At 45.5% G+C, this 19,502-nt stretch overlaps 1 protein-coding gene across 2 annotated transcripts in view; it reads left to right on the plus strand.

Moving 5' to 3' along the window:
• The first annotated feature begins 4,573 nt into the window (after positions 1 to 4,573).
• The window catches only part of ESRP2 (epithelial splicing regulatory protein 2), a 141,361-nt gene continuing 126,432 nt past the window's right edge, over positions 4,574 to 19,502 (plus strand). Inside the window, exons 1-3 of one of the 2 annotated variants that reach the window (XM_085639963.1) lie at positions 4,574 to 4,688; positions 4,914 to 5,072; positions 6,122 to 6,250. In XM_085639963.1, the coding sequence (XP_085496089.1) occupies positions 4,938 to 5,072; positions 6,122 to 6,250 (264 nt within the window). In that variant the 5' untranslated portion in view covers positions 4,574 to 4,688; positions 4,914 to 4,937. The remainder of the gene's footprint in view (positions 4,689 to 4,913; positions 5,073 to 6,121; positions 6,251 to 19,502) is intronic. The other variant, XM_085639964.1, reaches the window with a different exon arrangement.

A 19,502-nucleotide genomic window follows, 5' to 3' on the forward strand; every position in this document is an offset into this window, starting at 1 on the left:
TGGAAACCCTCGTCGTTTTCAATGGCGTAATGCGAAAAAGTGCTGCTGCTGGGAAGGTGAAAAGTATCCAGTGGAATCCAAGCCTGGATCTGAGGTGAGGTGAGAAGAACCTGAAAGCAGAGGGGACAGAGTCTGGGTCACTTCAGGGTGACCAGGGGCTCAGTAGACGAATGCCCACTGATGTCGGATGCTTCAGATGAGAAGATTGGATGCTTGACTCTGCAGCCACGGGGACCAGGAGACGTTGACGACAACCAAAGAATGTTGAGTGCTGGGGCGGGTCAGTGTCCGGACCGAACACTAAAAAGCCTTGGCAACTGCAACCCACGCGGGCAGAGGAAACAGGTTACGGTGAGGACCAGCAAGGTCAGATGTGTTAAGGTGCCTGCTGATGCAGGGGAGTAACTCCTTTACTCCAAGGGAGATTCTTCCGTCATCCAGCGAAGTCTAGATTGTCGAAGTACTTGGTTTCTGCTTGCAGAGTTTAGTCCAGGTAAAATCTAAAGTCCTATAGTCAGGGTTCCTACTTTATACCCAAGGAAGGGGTTGGACAAACTCTGGGGACCCACCTATGGGAGGGTCAGGACAGAGGGGTGGCTACACCCATGTCTTTTGTCCAGTTTCGCACCAGAGCTGGAGCAAATGGCTCCTGCAACCGGTTTGAACTGGACTATGCACAGGGACATCAAAGGTGCCCCCAGTGCAGACTTTCAAACACTCTCAAGGTGCACCCACCCGACCCCAATACACTAAATCCTGTCTGGGAGGTGGTCACACCTCCCTGTGACAGGAAACCTACTGTCAAGCCTTCCCCTGCTCTAGCTCAGCTCTGCAGCAGGAGGGCAGACTCATGTCTGTGGCTGGCAGCATACATTTTGTGATGCCCAGGTTGAGAAAGCTTGTACCGGGTGTACCGGTGTTTCACATAAGTCCATCTAGAAGGGTGGAATCATACCTCCCTCGCCAGTTACTGGCGGGGAGGTATGATTCCAAGGTGTTTGACACCAAACACGACATGTTTCTAAGCAGCCATTTTAAATTTAGCATTTACCGTGAGGGTGTAATGCACTTAAATATATATAGTTGGCTGGATCCCAAACAACCCCGAAAAATAGGTTCCGAAGGCTGAAGAGGGGCTCTGCTCATGCAGGGCACCCTCCCACATAAAACCCAGCACCCTGCCTTCAGGACTGATAAGGCCTGCCATAGGGGTGACTGATAGGTTTATATGTGCAGTGATTTAGAATAGATATAGTGAACCTATATATAAGTAAGGGGTGCATGCACCTATTCATCAATAAGGGTTGTTTGGATTGGTACAAGGCACCCACTTTAACTAGTGTACAGCATATACCAGGCCAACTTCTCAAAACAGCCTTTTGGTCATGCCAGGCCTTTTGTAATTCTTGGCTAGCCTCAAGGTTTTTGGATGCCTTCTTCGTGTACTCAGCCATCCTGGAGCGGAGACCAACTACATAGTCCACAATATCCTGTTTAGGGGGTTTGAGAGGTAAATCCCATCCCTCCTTCACTAGACATAAAGGACCCCTAACTGGCTGTCCAAACAGAAGTTCAAAGGGGCTGAAATCAACCCCCTCCTGAGGAACCTCTTTGTAGGCAAAGAGAAGGCAGGGCAAAAGTATGTCCCATCTACGCCTGAGCTGTTCAGGGACACCTTTAATAATGCCCTTGAGAGTTGTGTTGAACCTTTCAACTAACCAATTGCATTGTGGGTGATAAGGGGTGGTAAATTTGTAATTTACTCAACACCCCTTCCACATAGCAGTCACGTAAACAGACATAAAGTTTGCAACTCTGTCTGATACTACCTCCTTAGGAAAACCCACCCTGGAAAAGATTCCCAGGAGGGCTCTAGCCACAACAGGAGCTGTGGTAGTCCTAAGTGGAATTGCTTCTGGATACCTAGTGGCATGGTCCACCACCAATAGTATATATCTGGGCCCATGTGCAGTTTGAGCATCCATGGGACCAACAATGTCAATCCCAACCCTCTCAAAGGCAACCCCCACCACAGGTAGTGGTATCAGGGGGTCCTTTGTAGTACCACCTGCCTTACCACTGGCTTGACAGGTGATACAGGAGTGAGAAAACTCCTTTGTGTCCTCTGACATATGTGGCCAATGAAAGTGAGGGACAAGCCTGTCCCAAGTCTTGCTTTGGCCTAGGTGACCTGCTAATGGGATATCACATGCCGGTGTCAATAGGAAGCCCCTAAACTTCAGAGGTATAACCAACCTCCTGGTAGCACCAGGTTTGGGGTCTCTACCCTCTGAGTATAAGAGTCCATCATCCCAGTATATCCTATGGAATCCACTGGCACTCCCAGCAGCAGCTTGCTGTCTGAGGGGTTCAAGAGAGGGGCAACTCAACCTGGTCAGGTTCAAGTTCCTCTTAGACAGCTCCTTCTTCAGGACTAAGATCATCTCCCTCAAGAGACTGATTTGTACTCTGAGGCAGGGGGGGAGACACTGCCTTACCCCTACTGCCTCTTCTCTTGGAAGGCACCTGGTCCATTATTTCAGGATCCAGGGCCTGTTCAGTGGAAGACATTTTTGCCTATGACCTAGTCATGGCAAACACATCTGCAGTGATGCCCAACATTTCTGCGTGTGTCCTGAGTTCCACCTCAGCCCAAGCTGAATTTGACAAATCATTGCCCAATAAGCATTCAACAGGGAGGTCTGCACTTACCACAACCTTCATAGGGCCAGTTACCCCTCCCCAGGTGAAGTTCACAACTGCCAAGGAATGGTCTGTCCCGACATTGCTTGCATTGGTCACTTGGTACATCTCACCAAGTAAGATTTGTTCAGGGGCCACAAGATCTTTTGTCACCATTGTGACACTTGCACCTGTGTCCCTGAATGCCATGGCCTCCTTGCCATCGATCAAAGGCTGCTGTCTGTGTTTGCCCAGATTACTGGGACTGACAAATAAAGAGGCAATATCCATGCCTCCATCACAGACTAACACAGCCTGAGTTGGAACTCTGACTAGGCCAGAGTCCATCTCAGATCACAGGGTTAACCTTACTACACCCTTATTCTGTGTACCACCACTTTGAGCTGAACTAGGGGAACAGTTGCCTTACAGTTTACAGATAACTGATAAGGCCTGCCATAGGGGTGACTGATAGGTTTATATGTGCAGTGATTTAGAATAGATATAGTGAACCTATATATAAGTAAGGGGTGCATGCACCACCTAACGCAGGCTGCAGTAGCAGACCTGTGGTCTCTCAGGGGTGACACAATACATGCTGCAGCCCCTGGGAGGCCTCTGGGGTACCTATGCCCTGGGTACATAGTTTACCATATACTAGGGACTGATAAGGGTACCCCAGTATCCAATCTGGAGTGTACCAAAAGTACATGCAATCAATTTAGAGGAGAAAGCAGCTAGACTGGGGTCCTGGATAGCAGAATCCCAGTCAGTCTAAGTCGAAAACAGTGATACATCAGCAAAAAGTGCGGGTAACTATAAGAAGCAGATCCTACTCTCCTACATAGTAAATTCAGCCTTTACCAGTGCCTTTAAACAAATGAAATGTATACGAGAGAGGGGCTATGGAGAGATTAGGGGCACATTTGATGGGTGGTACTGAGGGAATGTGAGGAGGAGGCCATGGATGGGGGCACACAAAAAAAGAGATTGTTGCACCGGGAGCCACCAGTGCTAAAGCCGTCCCTGCACCGAGGTATGAGCTTTTGGCATAGTTGAGGTGTAGTTTATGTGGGTAGCCAGCCAGGATAATGCATTGGGGTGTTTTGATTGCGCAAAAGCCACTCTTAGTGATCTGATTGGCCTGTGGAGTTAGGACTAGGTTGGAGTCCACAATCACTTCTGGGCTCCTGACCCTCTTAATGTATATGAGGTCAGAAGTTCCTTGGACCACATGGCATGAGGAAAACCTGATTGTGTACTTGTGTGGGATGAGCACATGCCCTCAGGTAATAGGACAGTGAAGCACGAGTGATATACACGAGGCACCTCGTGCTTATGCTTAGACGGGTATACATGAGCACAAGGCTATGGAGACCCTGTACTCCGTGGTTAAAGTTTATACCTGAAACACAGGGCCTTTGGGGTGTGTTATATTGTTTAAGTGTCCTGACAGAGACTTCGAAAGACTGTCGGGCTGCCTGCCATGTGTAATAAATACACGTCCCACAAATATTAGCACAGGAGAGAGAGAGCAGTTTCTAAATATCTGCTCGAGTACAGAGGAGTCAAGACCTGGCCTTTTTGAAAACCTCTCAGGTAATGCAAAAGTTGAAGCCTCCACCAGGCCTGCAGACTGAGCTCTTCCTCCCGCCGCCATTCCAAACTCGCCAAACTGAAAGCAGGTAAAAAAAAAAAAACGTAAAGTGAAGAGACAGCTTCCTGGGGGCGGGGAAGAGCGAGCTGCAGCTGCTCCCCCACCTGGCTGTGAGCAGCCCGCCGCCTATCAGGTGGGAGGCCCCGGGCGTGGCCCGCCCCGCCCCCCGCCTCCACCTCAGCACTGGGCCCGGCTCAGGCCGCGTTGATTGACGGGCGGGGTGGGGCTGGGCCCAGGTGAGTGTAATCCGAGGCGGCGCAGGGAGGAGAGGGGGGACAGACACCCAGAAAGCTGCCGAGGCCCGGCCGCTGTGATGTCAGCTCGCTGAATTCAGCATACTACAGCACAGGTAGAGCCGGGCAGCTCCTCACCTGAGCTGGGACTGCACCACTCGCGTTGCAGAGAAAGCTTCTTTCTCACTGTTTTTTTTATTACCCCCCCCCTCCCCTCTAATATTGTTGTGTTCCTGGCTCTCATTTGTTTCTTCTCTGTTTTTGGATCACTTGGAGCGAAGGTGTTTTATTTTTTTATTGTTATTTTTCTTCTTTTTTTCACCTGTGCTTCTGATTTGTAGTTGTTTCCCCCCTCTTCTGTGGTCATGACGGCTTCGCACAGTGACTCTCTGGTGGTGTTGTTTGGGGCAACCGCTGGTGCAAGTGGGGCTAAACTGGGTGCGGATGAGAGGGAATTAATTCTCTTGGTGTGGCAAGTTGTGGATCTTCACAGCAAACAGGTATGGCTCTTTACAAATTAAAACCTACAACAATGACCCCTCTCCTTAGCTTGTGTTGTTTATTCTTCCACATACGTATCAGCAATCACAATGCGTTGTTTACAAGCACCTGTGGCTGGAAAGATTTTCACAGGTTCATTTACTCCAAAGTATGTTTATTTCACAAGGGGTCGGTGCCCGGGAAATGAAAACTAATTGCAACCCCGTTCTCGAGGTGCCGGGGGACCCCTCCTTAGCCTGTAACCTTGCTTCATTGTGCTGCCCACATGTTCATCTGTTAAACCCTTTCTAGAGTGGCTGCGACCTATTGTTGACAACGCTGTTTACTGGTTTGACATGTATAGTTTGCTTTAATGTTTTATGGTGGATGTTGACGAGAAAGTACTTTAATTTTTGAATGTTGTGCGTGGTGTCTGTTTCATGATTTGAATGCTGGTTTCTTAATGTCTTAGTTATGTTTCGAACAATATGTTGCTTCACATCATTCGTTGGCCTTGGTGGAAACGTATTTGTCATTGTTGTATTTTTTTATTTTGCAGTATGTTGGTTGTTTTGGGTTCCTAAATCAATCTAGGGTAACGCAGTCGCAGTTTGTATTTTTTTTAATTTTTTTTAAGGGTGAACAATCGGTATTGGTTAATGTATTAAAACAAATTCACAAAAACCTTCCCGTCAGTATGTATGCAGTTCTTGATGTAAGCAAAACTGCGCCCCCCCCCCCCCCCTTTTTTTTTTACCGGTTAGGAGGGAATTCAATAGTGTTTGAAGGTGTAAATAATACCCCTGGGTATTAAAAGCAGTTTCACTCTTCTATTTAATACAAATGTGTCTAGTTAACTTTCACCCGCGTGTTCAGCAAAAACAAAGCTGAAATTAAAATATTGTATGTAGCCTTTTGTGAAACATGACAAATCCTTTGGAGAAATGAAACTGTAGCTTTCCATGCATGTTGTATTATTTTTTTATTATATAGAAAACATAAATATCTGTTCATACCTTTTTAACTGTTTTTCTCAATTCATCATTTTAATTCAATCTGCGTATTTTAGGCGGGCATATTGCACAAGGCTCTGGTGAAGGCTGATAACTTGGAGCTAACTGAACAGTGCAGAGAGGAGACTGGCCTGACCCCCGAGGGACTGAGCAATGCTGAGCCCCTGGACAGAGTACTGCAGCAGGTGAGCATCTACCATCCCCCATGGAGGGGGTGGAGGGGACTCTCTGACTTTCCCATTGATTGCTTTGTTGTTTTTGATTTAAATGCAGGACTGAAAAAAGAGAACTCACAGACCGGGCTTGGTGACTTTACTTTGATAAATGCATATTAACCTCAACCAGTGACCTGCTTTTGCTTTTGTTGGTAGCTTTTGCTTGCAGGGGGTTGTGTAGTAAAGTACAAGGTTGTTGCAATATACCTGTAAAAGTTTAAGGCTATCGTTGCCATGTAGGCGTAGCAGTGGTTTGTTCCTTTGGTTTAGTTGGCTATTTCATTGCAGGTGCCTTTAAAAATATTGTTAGATCTTGCGTTGTTTTTTTTTTTGCTCTTGAACTGTGCAATTTTATTTTCCTTGTATGTTCTGGCAAGTCTGTTATGCTTAAAATGGCACTCTTTTTCATTCAGAAAACATAGTTTTGGAATTTGTCCTGTCCCTTATCAGTATTTACCAAGACTAAAACTTTGTTATGGATTTAGGTGATTTTTGTTGTGGTATTTGTTGATAGTGGGATTTGTGGATAGTCATGTTAAGTAATTGACGCATCTCATACACTTTAAGTCTCTTAAGTTGTGCATAATACAGGCCCATAGCAGCGTCGTTAGCATTTACTAGCTTTGAGCATATGCTCGAGCCGTGTCTGCATCTACAAAATATACTTAAATTTACTTTAATACTATTTGGGGCATTTCAAACCCATGCACAGCGCTTAAGTCAATAGCAATACAAGATGACGGAGTTAGTGGGTAGCGCTATCGCTATATCTCTGCTGCCGTATAAGGGTGATAGTGCACAATACTCCGGCACCGGTCACCTCTTGATGCCACTGGTTACAGATTCCCAAAATACTTGTGCAGGTATTCAGTACATGCACTTCTTCGAATTGGGATGGATAGTACCAGTACTTTTCGTCCCTGCTCCAATGCTTTTAGTGGGAGGGTATAGGCACTTCTCAGCAGCAAACAAGCACTCTGGGGAAAAGGCACTGCACTTTTATATAGTTCCATTCCAAGCACTACCTATGCAGAGAGCCACTGAAATTGTGAGGCCATGACACTTTTTGCTTACTTATGTGTTTGTAACTAATCCATAATCTGCAGATTTTAGCTAAATGAACTTGTTTCTAGTTCAAGGCTCAAAAGTGACACAACTTGGCACCACATGCCTCTTTGCGAAGGTTGACTGTTCATTTTTCTGTCGCTTAATGCTATATTTAGGTGTTTAACTGGAACCAATGAGGTGAAGCCTATACCCGAACAGTGTCAACAAGTGCAGAGATGACATAATGAAATAATTTACCTTTTGTTGCCACATAATGTAGTCAACCCTGACCCATACTTTGGCCTTCCCTTGCTACATAATTCTAGTGGCCATGCCTATACTTGATGTTTAAATTTGCTTTGCTGTGTACTTTGAGACCTGGCACTTTAATTTCCGATGAGGTTATATCAAGGCTGTTTATGAACCTACTTCTGTCGGATGGACTAATGTTTTGCCCTCCCCCAATTTTATGTGTATAGAGAAAAAGCTATGTCTGATGACAACTTGAGTGGTCACTACATTTCTGTATTGTTTTTAAAAGTTACTTGAGATAGGATTTGGTTTAAGCATTCCTCTAAAGGACTACTGGTAACGACTCTGCAGTTGAGCCATTCAGTTGATGACATGGCAAGTCTGTGAAAGAACTTGTCTTGGTAGCACATGGACATGAGTTTCTTCATGGCAAAAAGCTGATCTTTCCTGCGTTGTGTGGTCTGCGTTAGTGTATTTAAGTTGATGCATCCTACCAACTAAGTTAACGATGTTCTCCTAGTGTGTGTGTGTGTATATATGTATATATATATATATATATATATATACTACTTTCCTATACCAGTTTTTCCAGCTGAAGTGTTGGGTGCAAACAAAAAAAAGACTGATTATGAGCCCTCTTTGAAACTGCCACCAATTTTCGGTTCTTGGGAGCAAATGGTGTATTTTTTTCTCTTTGTGGTAAAATATTTGGTTTCAAGACTAGATGTGAAACTGTGTACAGTGCAGTGAAGCTCTATTAATGTCAGAGGGTGTGCTATATTAAAGTCTTAAATGACAAACCATTGCACGCGGTCCAGATGCTATCATTTTAGAAGAGGCTATGAAGGAAGAGGTTTGGTGGCATAATGCTAGCCACTTACACCTACCTTCATATCTCACTTCCCATAATCCTATTTTCCATGCTTGTGGCCGCTCTGGGAAAAGCCCATGGCATATTAATATTTTGTATACCACTCTGTAGTTTTTGTGATTGGCAGTCCATTGATACTCCCAATATGTTGGTCTTAAATCGCTCATGTTGTGCTGCCTTCCGCTCCCGATTTGATGTGACCAGTGCTGCTTTCCTGCTTCTTTTGTGGGCCAGTGTGAAAGACAGTGACCCCAGTCAAGGGCTACACAGCCCTCGAGCGATAGTTATGTGCACCTTATCTTTTCCACAACACATCGCATACAGTTAAGCACCTTAATGCTTGTATTGTGCATGTGCTCTTAACTGTGTAAACTTAATTTCAATACATATAGAGCAGCGCTCTTCCGAATCCATGTTTTGGTTACAGACCTATTCCACACCTGACGTGGTTTTATAGCAAGCTGGGAGAAGCGCTAATGTGTGGCACGTGCTTGGTTGTGATAGCAGAGGCTTCCATTGAGGGAAATCCAGGACACGCCGCAAAGGGTGGCAGTGGTAATAGTGTGGAAAGGCACAACAAGAGATGGTGGTTGTGCGACACTGTAGAGGGAGGAAAGTTACTACTACAGTAGTATCACATCCACAGGCCAACTTGCCACTACATTGTCATGGTATGTCTATATTTGCTCACTTCCACCTCTGCTTACCAAGTCTTGTGTGTCAATGTGGTGGCCAGTTTGAAGTGTTATTGACATGCGTTGTAAGACGTGATAGGATTGTATATATCACCTACAGGTCCTTTCTGCTACCAGCTGCACCTGCAGCAGCTTGTCCAGCTGGTTATGGTGTACACCACATCTTTAGCTGTTGTGTATGTGGCAAGCGCAGAGCAGGGCTTGCTTCGCCGGGCCTAGTGTCCTGCCCTCCATATCCACACGTTTGCCTGGTTCAGTCGCAGACGGGAGACCCTGGGCCACCCTGCACACTCTGTGGCATCCGTTTGACATAGCCTGTAGTGCAGTGTCAGTGTCTACCTGTTTAGATGACCGGGCCTAGAACAACACACGTCTTGAATTAAAATGGTTTACTCTGCCAGATTAGAAACTCACAAACGCCACAAAACCAGGACAGAGCTGTCTCACCACACCTCTTGGTTTGAATCACTGTAGGTGTGTCTGCGCATTTTGGACTCTGGGGCTGCCGGGGCCTGTAGAACCGGTTTCTGTTTTCGCAACGTGTGACACGCACACAGCACATGTCCTCCCTCTCGGCAGAGGCGGCCTGACGTTTACACGGTTGTTGGGTGGAAAGCATGGGGGGGGGTGATTTGTGGTCCTGGCCTGAAGTAAGGGCTTGGTGTAGCTGCTGTGTCTCACCGTAGGTTGTGTAGATTCCTGTTGGTGTGGCCCCCGGCCCGGAGCTGCTGGTTTCACAACTCCGGCTGGCCGTGTTTGTAGCGAGTCCCGCCTGTGGGGTAAGGCGCACCTGCAGGCCTGGTCTTGTCCCAGCCTCCCCAGCCCCGGCTCCTGACTGCAGCGTCACAGATAATGTTTACTTGGGAGCAGACGTGCTTTAATTGCAGGCCCTTGTTGAGGTACAGACTGCATGCTGTCAGCTTTTACTCTAGCGCAAGGAGGCAAATATTTTCTGCAGCATGGCCAGCCAAGATGTGAATCCCTGCGTCCGCTGGAGCAACTCAAAAGCTATGGACGGAAATGCACACTAAAGTCATGTCAGAATTGTCAACGCGCTGAATGCGTGCTCATTTCGGGCTGCAAAATAATGTCGTTTATTTTGTAACGCATGGAATTCTTCTGTGATGTACCACAGGAGTTTTTTGACCACGTAGCCTAGATGTGGTTGAAACTTGCATTTTAACGCAGATTTCATATTTGCGAATACCTGGAACTGCTGACTAGAAAGTGCTCCAAATGGCATTTCTGTCAATGTACAGAACGTTTTGTGGGAACAGTCTTAAACGTGTTAGCCAGTACCTTATTGTTCTTAATTTAAAAAAAATACAAATATATACACATCAATTTGTCTAATGTAGAGTCAGTCATTCACAGCTTGCTTCTGCCCACCGCAGCATGGGGTGCCGGGTCAAACCACTTGAGCCATTGACTTAAATGACAGTGAGTGACTGCAGTGGCACTATGAGAAGTCCCTTTCAGTGCTGGCTTGGGACTACTGGTGGAAGTGTTTTCACATCAAAAAACACATTTTTGGCTTTTTCACAATATGCACTTTCGCACAAAAAGCATTTATAAACAAAATTAGCAAGCAGTCCGTGTCAGATATATTTGCTTTGGCAACAATTGTTTCCCATGTTAACCATCGGTGCTTGACTGCTCCCCAGCAGCAGTTACACGTCATGAGCACGGGTGCATATGAATAGTCTTGGTCAGTGCTTCATTTCCTACAGACTTGATTTTCGGGTTCACGGACAGAGTTTGTAGGTCTGTCCTTTCCAGGATATTAGCACATCTGTTGGTGCTTAGAGTACAGAGGTACCGGCCTGAAATCACTGCCATGGTAAAAAGATGCCAACGGAACTGGTATATAATGACTGCTATGACAAAAAGATGTCACATATACCAATCTGGAATGACTGCTGTGCTAAGAAACTCCTGGAGGTGGTTTTCAGAAATCTAGTAAGCTACCACATTCCGTCAACACCCTCAAAACTGTTCTCCAAGTTGACCACCTAAGCTGCATGTACACAACCTATCCAGTGAACTGAATGGCACACTCCCCATTCACCTTCATGGTAGTTAAAGGAGTGTTGCTCATCTATGTTCCTACCTGCTGAACATGCTCTGAATTTAAGCAGGTTACAAGATGCTCTTTAAACACGCACACTTTGCTGTGTATCAGATTGGCACTATTTTAAAGAGAATTTAAAATTCTTAAGACGTTTTGAATTCCAGTGGTATCTGGCCATGCCTTGGGTAGAGGCTTGTTTGAAACAATGAGCAGAGTAAACAATTGCTTCTCATCTCCCATTGAGGAATGTCTAATAAAGGTCTGAGCCCAACATCTTTCGGCAAACGTCATGTTGCTTTCTTTTAAGCACTGAAGGACAGTCACTTTAATTCAAAATGGTCTGGAGCAGTGGTTCTTAACATTTTGGCTTCAGTGGACACACAATGAATCACTACTGAAAGCCGGAGGCCCCCCGTCTATGCAATTTCTATGATTTGAACCTTAAAACAATGGAGAAACCAGTATAGATTACACAAATTAAGGACTATTTTGTTTAATTCACAAAATACTTTAAGTGACCTTGTATTGGGAAACTTGGAGCGTTTCAAAATGTGCTTTTCTTTCTAAAAGATTACGCAATATACTAGACTATCGTAACGATCCTTTTTTGTTCCTAGTGCTCTTTTTGTCAGCATATACCAGTTTCAATTTAGGCAGTCAAAGTCGAGGCCATTCCTTTTGCTATTTTAACATTTTTGCGCTGCCTATGATTTAAGATCATGAAAACTATCATTTTTAGCTTCAAATTTCTTCATATATAAAGTGTTTTAAAACGTGAAATTTGTGATTTATATTTGTGTGTGTGTGTGTATATGTATATATATATAATATAGATCTGCTGCTATTTGATTGTAAAAACTGTTGTGTACAATCCACACCACAGGTTAAGACCACTGATCTGGAGCAAATTCCATTATGCTATAAATCCATATTGCTCAGCCATGCACATAATGACAGCGGGCAACAAAGCGAAAAAAAGTAATTCATTTAAAATGTTGAATGACCCATTTTTTTTAAAGGACTGATTCAGTCAGCCCTCTATTTAGAATCCCTTTTCCTAAATGTAGTGGCCTGTTTTTATGACTGTGCCTCCGAGTTCAACACAACCTGTATGTGAAATTATTTTCAATTGAAAAGGAGGGGGTTATGAACGATTTCGGGGCCGGCTGTTTACTTCATTTCCTCCCTGCCAGGTCAGAGGGTCACATGGTGTGAACACCCATCTGCAAATGTAAAATAGTTGTGAACTTTCCTGTGGTCCTGTGTTGTCTTGATACACGCTAAATGTAAAGCTCTTCTGAAAAATCCCCCAGACACATACTTTATTGCCATGGCATCTTCTTTGTGTTTTTTTCTTGTACATCGAATAGATGTCCACCCATAATATGATTTGTCACCTTTTGGTAGTAGTAGAAAAATGTGCTCACTCCACTGTTGAAGCTGATCTTTTCTAAGGAGGAGCAGTGAGAACCATCCTTCCCGCTGGTATTGTTTTGCTTATGTCATTGCATTCAGATATATAATACAACAAGTAACATTGCACCTACAACAAACCTGGACTATTTGCTTTGTCAGTGGTTATTAGTTGCATAAGATAAATAAGCAACAACTATGGCTTTGTTGAATAGAATATTGAAAAGGCTTCCGTTCTGGAATGATGAGATTGTGGAAGTACTATAAGGAGTCTCTTTGACGTTACATCAAAGGCAATGAAGGGTGATAATGATACAGAGTTGAGATTTATTTTACATGCTGATGGAGAGGGCAAAAATGGAGCGCTTGATGGGAACCCGTCTCAGCATGTGCTTTAAGAACTGCCGGTGCTGAGCACTGGCAGGACCTGGCCTACTTAAAGCTCTGGTGGAGATTCCTGTTTGTGGCCAGGAAAATTGGGATTCAACTTGATGTGCCTGGCTTTACTTCTGTATTGGACATTCTATTGTCGCAGCTGGAGAAGCATGGCAAACGCTCGACATGGGGAGGGGATAAGAATTGAAGTGATAGCTGACGAATCGTTGGCTTTGCGTGCTGTGAAGCGACCTCAGTGTGTGGGTATTGATGAGCTCCTCCTGGCAACCCTATGGGGACCAAACGACTCATCTGCTGACTTACTGAGCGACTCCCCAATGACTGGCCAACTCCCAGGTGTAAGCACCCCCTTAAAACAAAGATTGGCTTCGCATTGGAGTGGCCCTCGGCTGCGTATCACTGAATTACACTGAATCAGCCCTTCCTTTCTCTCCCGCATCTTTGGGTCTCTGCCTGGTGATGCCTCCGTACAGCAGGACTCCTTGTTGGGGTGTGTCAGTCTGAGCGGGGCGCCCTCCTCGGTGCATTGCGATTCACAAGGGCCTTTGTAGCAGGTGCTTTGATCTCCCACCCCTGGGGCTCAAGGGTGGGTGTACACAAACGTTCTAATGGGAAACTTACACTGCCTTTAGGTTTTCCAAACAAGTGATCTATTGAACTGTGGGACCAACCTAGGGGGGGGGGTGTTGGGGGGCTGCTCTGCATTTCCATTTAGTGGTAAATCAGATCAAATGTTCCTCATCTGACCCTGTGATGGGGATGCTGTAGAAACAACCAGACGGGGTGTGTCCGCCCTCTTTAGTGTAAAGGTTTACAGTCCTGTGTCCCCATCGGAATTTTCAAACGCAGACACATACACAACAGGGCTCAGCTGTCCTTTGGGTGTTAGTCGTGTCATGTAGTAAGGTGACCATGTAATATACGGATGAGGCCCATATTTATTTATTTTTTTTTTTTAAACTGTATTTTTCACCTATCTAGGCAGTGGAACCTACTTTCCGTACGTTTTGAAGCTTTAGTCGGGTTGGCAGTCCAATCCATTCCTGTCAGCGGACGGGTTTGACTGGAGTATTAAACGCCCCTGTTCATAGCACCTTACGTAGAAACCCCAGTGTGCGTCACAAGTACACGCATAGCTTGTTGGTATTTACAGAACTGTTTCCTACAACCATTTAATGTGCCGGGCAAACATGCCAACACGCTGGGCTTTACATCCCTGCAAGGTTTTAATATCGGTGGTGCGGCGCTACACTCCGTGCTGCTGGCTGGATACAGAGACTGATAGGAAACTGTCACTCGGCACTTCGGTATGTTATACGCACAGCGGCAGACAGTCGCCTGATCTTCCGACTACCAAAACTTAAGTGCGCTCGAAAGTATTTTAGAAAGTAGTGACTGGCGGTACCAAGGAATGGGCAATGGGGTGCGCTCGAGCCAGGACCCGGAGTCTGCTTCCTACATTGTCATAGGAGCATGCGGTCTCTTCCCCTTCCGCTCGCCTCGTGCCTCCGAGATGTCCAGCTCGTTGCTGACTCGGTGACTGCAGAGCGCAAGTGACGGCACAGTCGTGTCTAGTCTGACGCATTATCCAGAGTATGCCTCTTATTATCACAGCCTCTGTTGGTGTTGTGAGCACAGTGGTTGATCCTTTGCAGATCCCTTGGAAGGCTCCGGTTTTCTAGAGCATCAATACGCAGTTGTTTTAGTAAATAAAGCCCACGTGGTTTTCAAAAGAAGTGTTTGGAGGGAGAGTTCAGTTGTAGCTTGGCCATTTAGCGCATCCGAGTTTGTAGTAGTGTGTGTGTGTGATATGTTTTGTTATGAATAGGTGAAGCAATTCGAAGTCGTGTGTTTTTTTTTTTTTGTCCAATCTTGCAGTGAGTCGGCTGATATGATATGCACTAGTTTCCGTTGACTCAGCCTGACCTCTTTAACTTTGCGTTAGTTTTTGACCCCCTGAAGATGAATTTATATTTCAAAGGATCTTCCTATGCGTCAGCCGCACTGGAGAAGCTGGAAGAATTGGAGGCACTCGGTTCGCTTCATTCGCCGTGCCTTGGAGTGTGCAACAGTTTCTCTTGATCCCTGTTTGTAATTCACAGCGAGGCTGCTGTGTACCTCGGGTTCTTTTAACTCCTGTTTACGTCCAAACAGTTGAAGGCAGCCGGGTGAAGCCAGCATGTTATTATATGGTCAAATTACCCGCCTCACCTGCTTCGCAGTGTCAGATAAGCGAGCAGGGAACAATGCGGAGCGCTGAGGGGGCAGAAACGTGGCATAACCGGCGGAGTCCCCCGTGCAGCTGCAGCGGACAGGAGGGGGAGGGGCGCATTCCTTTCTTTCACCTGTGTGACTGCTTTCATGCGCGTGCATCGTTTCTGTTTTCAGTCCCCAACCATCTCTACGGAAACGGACAAACTGAAAAGGCACTTTTCTGACTGCACGATACGCAATCTTCATTTTTAATGCTCCGATCCGGCAATGATGGCTAGCGAGGTCACCCTTTTGCCCTTGAAGTACGAAGTGAAACTTTGAAGGGACCTATGACTGTTCTAGTTTCACCAATGGGCTACTTGCATTGCGAAAATGTGCTCACCATATTGTTATTGACCCATTCGTTGCTTCTACCTTTAGTGGCAGGAGTATTTCCTCAAGCTATCAACAGCAGGAATCTCCGCGGTAGTCCCTCTAGCCCATTCGGGCCACGACTCTTCTCTTTTACCCCTTTTTCTCTCAACGCTTATTTCTAAACCTAGATGGATGGGGACCCACCTGGTAGATGAAATACATTTGCATGAGTGAAACGAAGGTAGGGTAGTGGAAAATAAAAAATAAATAAAAAAATAGGCCCTCGTGAAGTTTTCATTACACCGGCATAAATCTTGTGTGTAATTTCTGGCATTTCACCTTTGGTGCTTGTTATATTAAAAATGATGCCATATTGCTCAATTTGAAGCCTGTTCGAGGGAAAGCCTTATAGTGTGAGTACTGGCACAACATGTTCGAACAGAGTGGCTGTTATTGATGCCATTTGTGTTTTTGTTCAGGGCAGGGAAACAGATGAAAGGATTGGTCGCGGATGGGGAGCTGCATGTTTAACAGCTTCCTGTCTTTAAGAGCAATGCAGGCTCCCACAGGAGGCGGGGAGCCGGCTGAGAACGGGGGGTGGGGGCACTGAGCCTCTCCCCCCCCCCCCCCCCCCGCAGTTGCAGTGATGGGGGGGAAAAGAGGAGAAAGAGACCAAATAAAGGTCGAACGAGGAGAAAGATACAGAATAAAGGTAAGAAGCGAGCAGAAGAAGGCAGAATAACTTTCAGCAATGAGCAGAAAGAGGCTGAGTAGGGGTCAACAAGATGTTGAGTAGAGGTCCTAAATGAGCAGAAAGTGGCAAAATAAAGGTCGAGCGAGAAGAAAATGGTGATCAGAAAGAGGCAAATAAAGGTCCGAAACTAGCAGGAAGAGGCCCCCAATGACCGTTAGTAGCCAAGTGGACTTCATCACCCACCCAGTAGTGTGCCAGGAGGCGCATTTGCAGAGTGGTTGAGAAACTGGGCAGGCGTCTCGCGTCTCAACAATCCGGCTGTGGGGGACTTACTGATAGCCATAATAGGGGTTCTTGGACCCCCCCCCCAAGGACCGATAGCAGCCAGGGGGACTTCATACCTCAACCGTTAGTGTACCAGGAGGTGTGTTTGCAGAGTGGTTGAGAAAGGGGGCTGGACCTTCGACTCAGCAATCCCACTGTGGGGGATTTGCTGGTGGTAGCAGGAGTGGTTCTTGGCCCCTAACTATTCTCAGCACCCAAGGGACTTAATTAGGGGTGGCGGAGCAATACTCCTCCTGCTCACAGAACTCTGCAGAATTTGGCAGAGTTTTTTCAGTAACTCCGAGCTCCGCCCAGGCTTAGCAGAAAGAGTAAAAAATAAAACAATTGGCAACGAACTGAAAGAGGCAAAATAAAGGTAATAAGTGAACAGAAAAAATAGAGAAAATGAGCAGAACACATTCAGGCACTCGTGCACCCACTCGCATACCCGCTCACGCACCCGCTCACGCACCCGCTCACGCACCCGCACCCACGCACTCTATCACAAAGGTTACAGGTAGGAACATTTAAAAAAAAAAAACCTTAGAAATTTACTGTAAAATACAAAGGTTACAGGGACATTACAGTTGGGAAATATAATTTTATAAAAGCCTTAGAAATTCACTGAAAAAACGTAAGGTTGCAGGTACATTATAGTTGGGCTCAGAGTTCACTCGTACAAAACCATAGAAATTCAGCAGTTATAGTTACCTGAGATAACTATAACTTACGCCCCCGCAAAGCACTGCTTATGATCTCACATTATACATCACTCGTGACCTCATCCACAGAACCACTCCCACCCCTATGCAAGATCTTCTACAACCACTCTCATACATATTTACAAACCCTTACAAATACTCATGCACCCTCTCACTCATGCATAGATCCTCTCACACACCCACTCACTTGTAAAGGCACTCGCACCAACTTTCACTCTCACACACAGATAACTCACACACCCACTTGCTCACTTACTCATACAGATGCTAACACATATACTCAGTCACCTAAACAGTCACGAGACAACCGCCTAGTGTCCCATAGTCTTTCTCATACACTCATACAGCCACTCATGTACCCTCACTCACCTATGTAGACACTCGTGCACCTGCTCACTCACCTATACAGCCTCTCGCACTCATTCACCACTTAGTCACTCACACACCCACTCACCCATACAGCTACTCATTTTCTCATACAGCCACTCGCTCACCAATACAAAAACTCAGATTCACTCCCTTATCTATACAGTCTCTCACATACCCAATCACTCATCCATACACCAATTCAGTCACCCATAAACCCCTACAGCCACATACACACTCACATGGAGATACAGTTACACAGACTCACATAGTCTGTTTTAAAATAGAATCACACATTAGTAGTACACAAAGTAAACTCATTTAACTTTTGTGATACCATAGTAGATATGTTTAACTCTCAAACATTTAGAAAACAGTCACTGGATTATGTCCTCAGTGATGTTATTTGAGGTATCATCAGTGATGTCATTGACCACGTCATGAGTGATGTAATATGAGAGGTCATAAGCTGAGCAGTTCGGGGGTGTAAGTTCTAGTTAGCTCATGTAACTGTAACTGAGTTTCTATGAGTTTGTATGAGTAAAATCTGAGCCCAACTATGACGTCCCTGTAACCTTTTTTTTCTTTTTTTATTTTCTAGTGAATTTGAGGTTTTGTTAATTCTATTGTCTAACTATAACTCTCCTGTAACCTTTGTTTTTTTTTCAGAGGGAAATATATATATTAAATAGGGAAGGACTGCATATGGGCTGAAAACCGAGACCAAATAAGACAGTGGGGAAATTGGCCAAATAGGCTACCGCCATTACGTGCAGGGCTGGACTGGGAACCAAAAGCGGCCCTGGCAAAGTGCTCGGCCGGCCCCCCAGGGGGTTGGGGGTGAGGCCGAGCAATTTGCCAGGGCCGATTTCGTTACAGATGCCAATATTGCAGCTATGCTGCAAACATGGCCCTGTAACAAAATCGGCCCCCCCAGGGGCCCAAACCGACCCCAGCCCTGGCGGCCCACCGGGGAAACGCCCATTGCTCGCTACGGTCAGTCCGGCCCTGATTACGTGACTGTTTATGCACTGACTCTGGTGAATAGTGATAAGCAAGACACTGAGGAAAAGACCTCCCAAAAAGCTGCATTAAAACTGGAGGTAAATTAGTTAAGGATTTTTAATTGTATAACACTTGATGGGGGAGTAAATGGAGTGAAACCAAGGATGCTGCACTGATTATCGCAGGCAAATGTTCGCTACAATAGGGTCTAATAACACCAAAGAATAAGGATTGCCATCATGCATGCTAATACTCCTTTGTTTTAGCCACAATGCAGTCTCAGAAGAATTTTCTTGTATTCAAGTTGAGCGAGCTTTACCATGGACCATGATGAACCCAGAGTGTACTTACTAGGGGGTGTGGAACAATTATTTTTCTTTTTCTATATGCTTGTGCCTCTTTAGTGACCTACTTTCATAAATATTTTACAGATTCGTCGCTTTGCATTTAATGCAGGCTTTTTTTTCCCACTGAGGTGTAGGTGTTTAGAGCGCAGGCTCTGTCGCTGTTGGAAATTGTTTATTCATAGCTACAATGCGGTTACTGGAAAATTGTAGCACAGCTAGGAATACTGTAACTGTTAATGTCTGGGTCGGAGTTAAATGCTCACCCCAGTATAGAGATTATCTGTCCTTTAAGGTCATATCAGAATTTTTGCTGATGTGACATTTTGAGCGGAAGAGTTGGTGCTCATTCTAAAATACAGCACATTGTACGTACAGGGTTTCAAGAGGGCTGGTAATTTCAGTCTATTCTATGTTATAGGTAATTCAGTCTGCTTCTTTGGGAGGTATACTA

The sequence above is a fragment of the Triturus cristatus genome, chromosome 12, assembly GCF_964204655.1.
Source record: "Triturus cristatus chromosome 12, aTriCri1.1, whole genome shotgun sequence".
Taxonomy (NCBI): domain Eukaryota; kingdom Metazoa; phylum Chordata; class Amphibia; order Caudata; family Salamandridae; genus Triturus; species Triturus cristatus.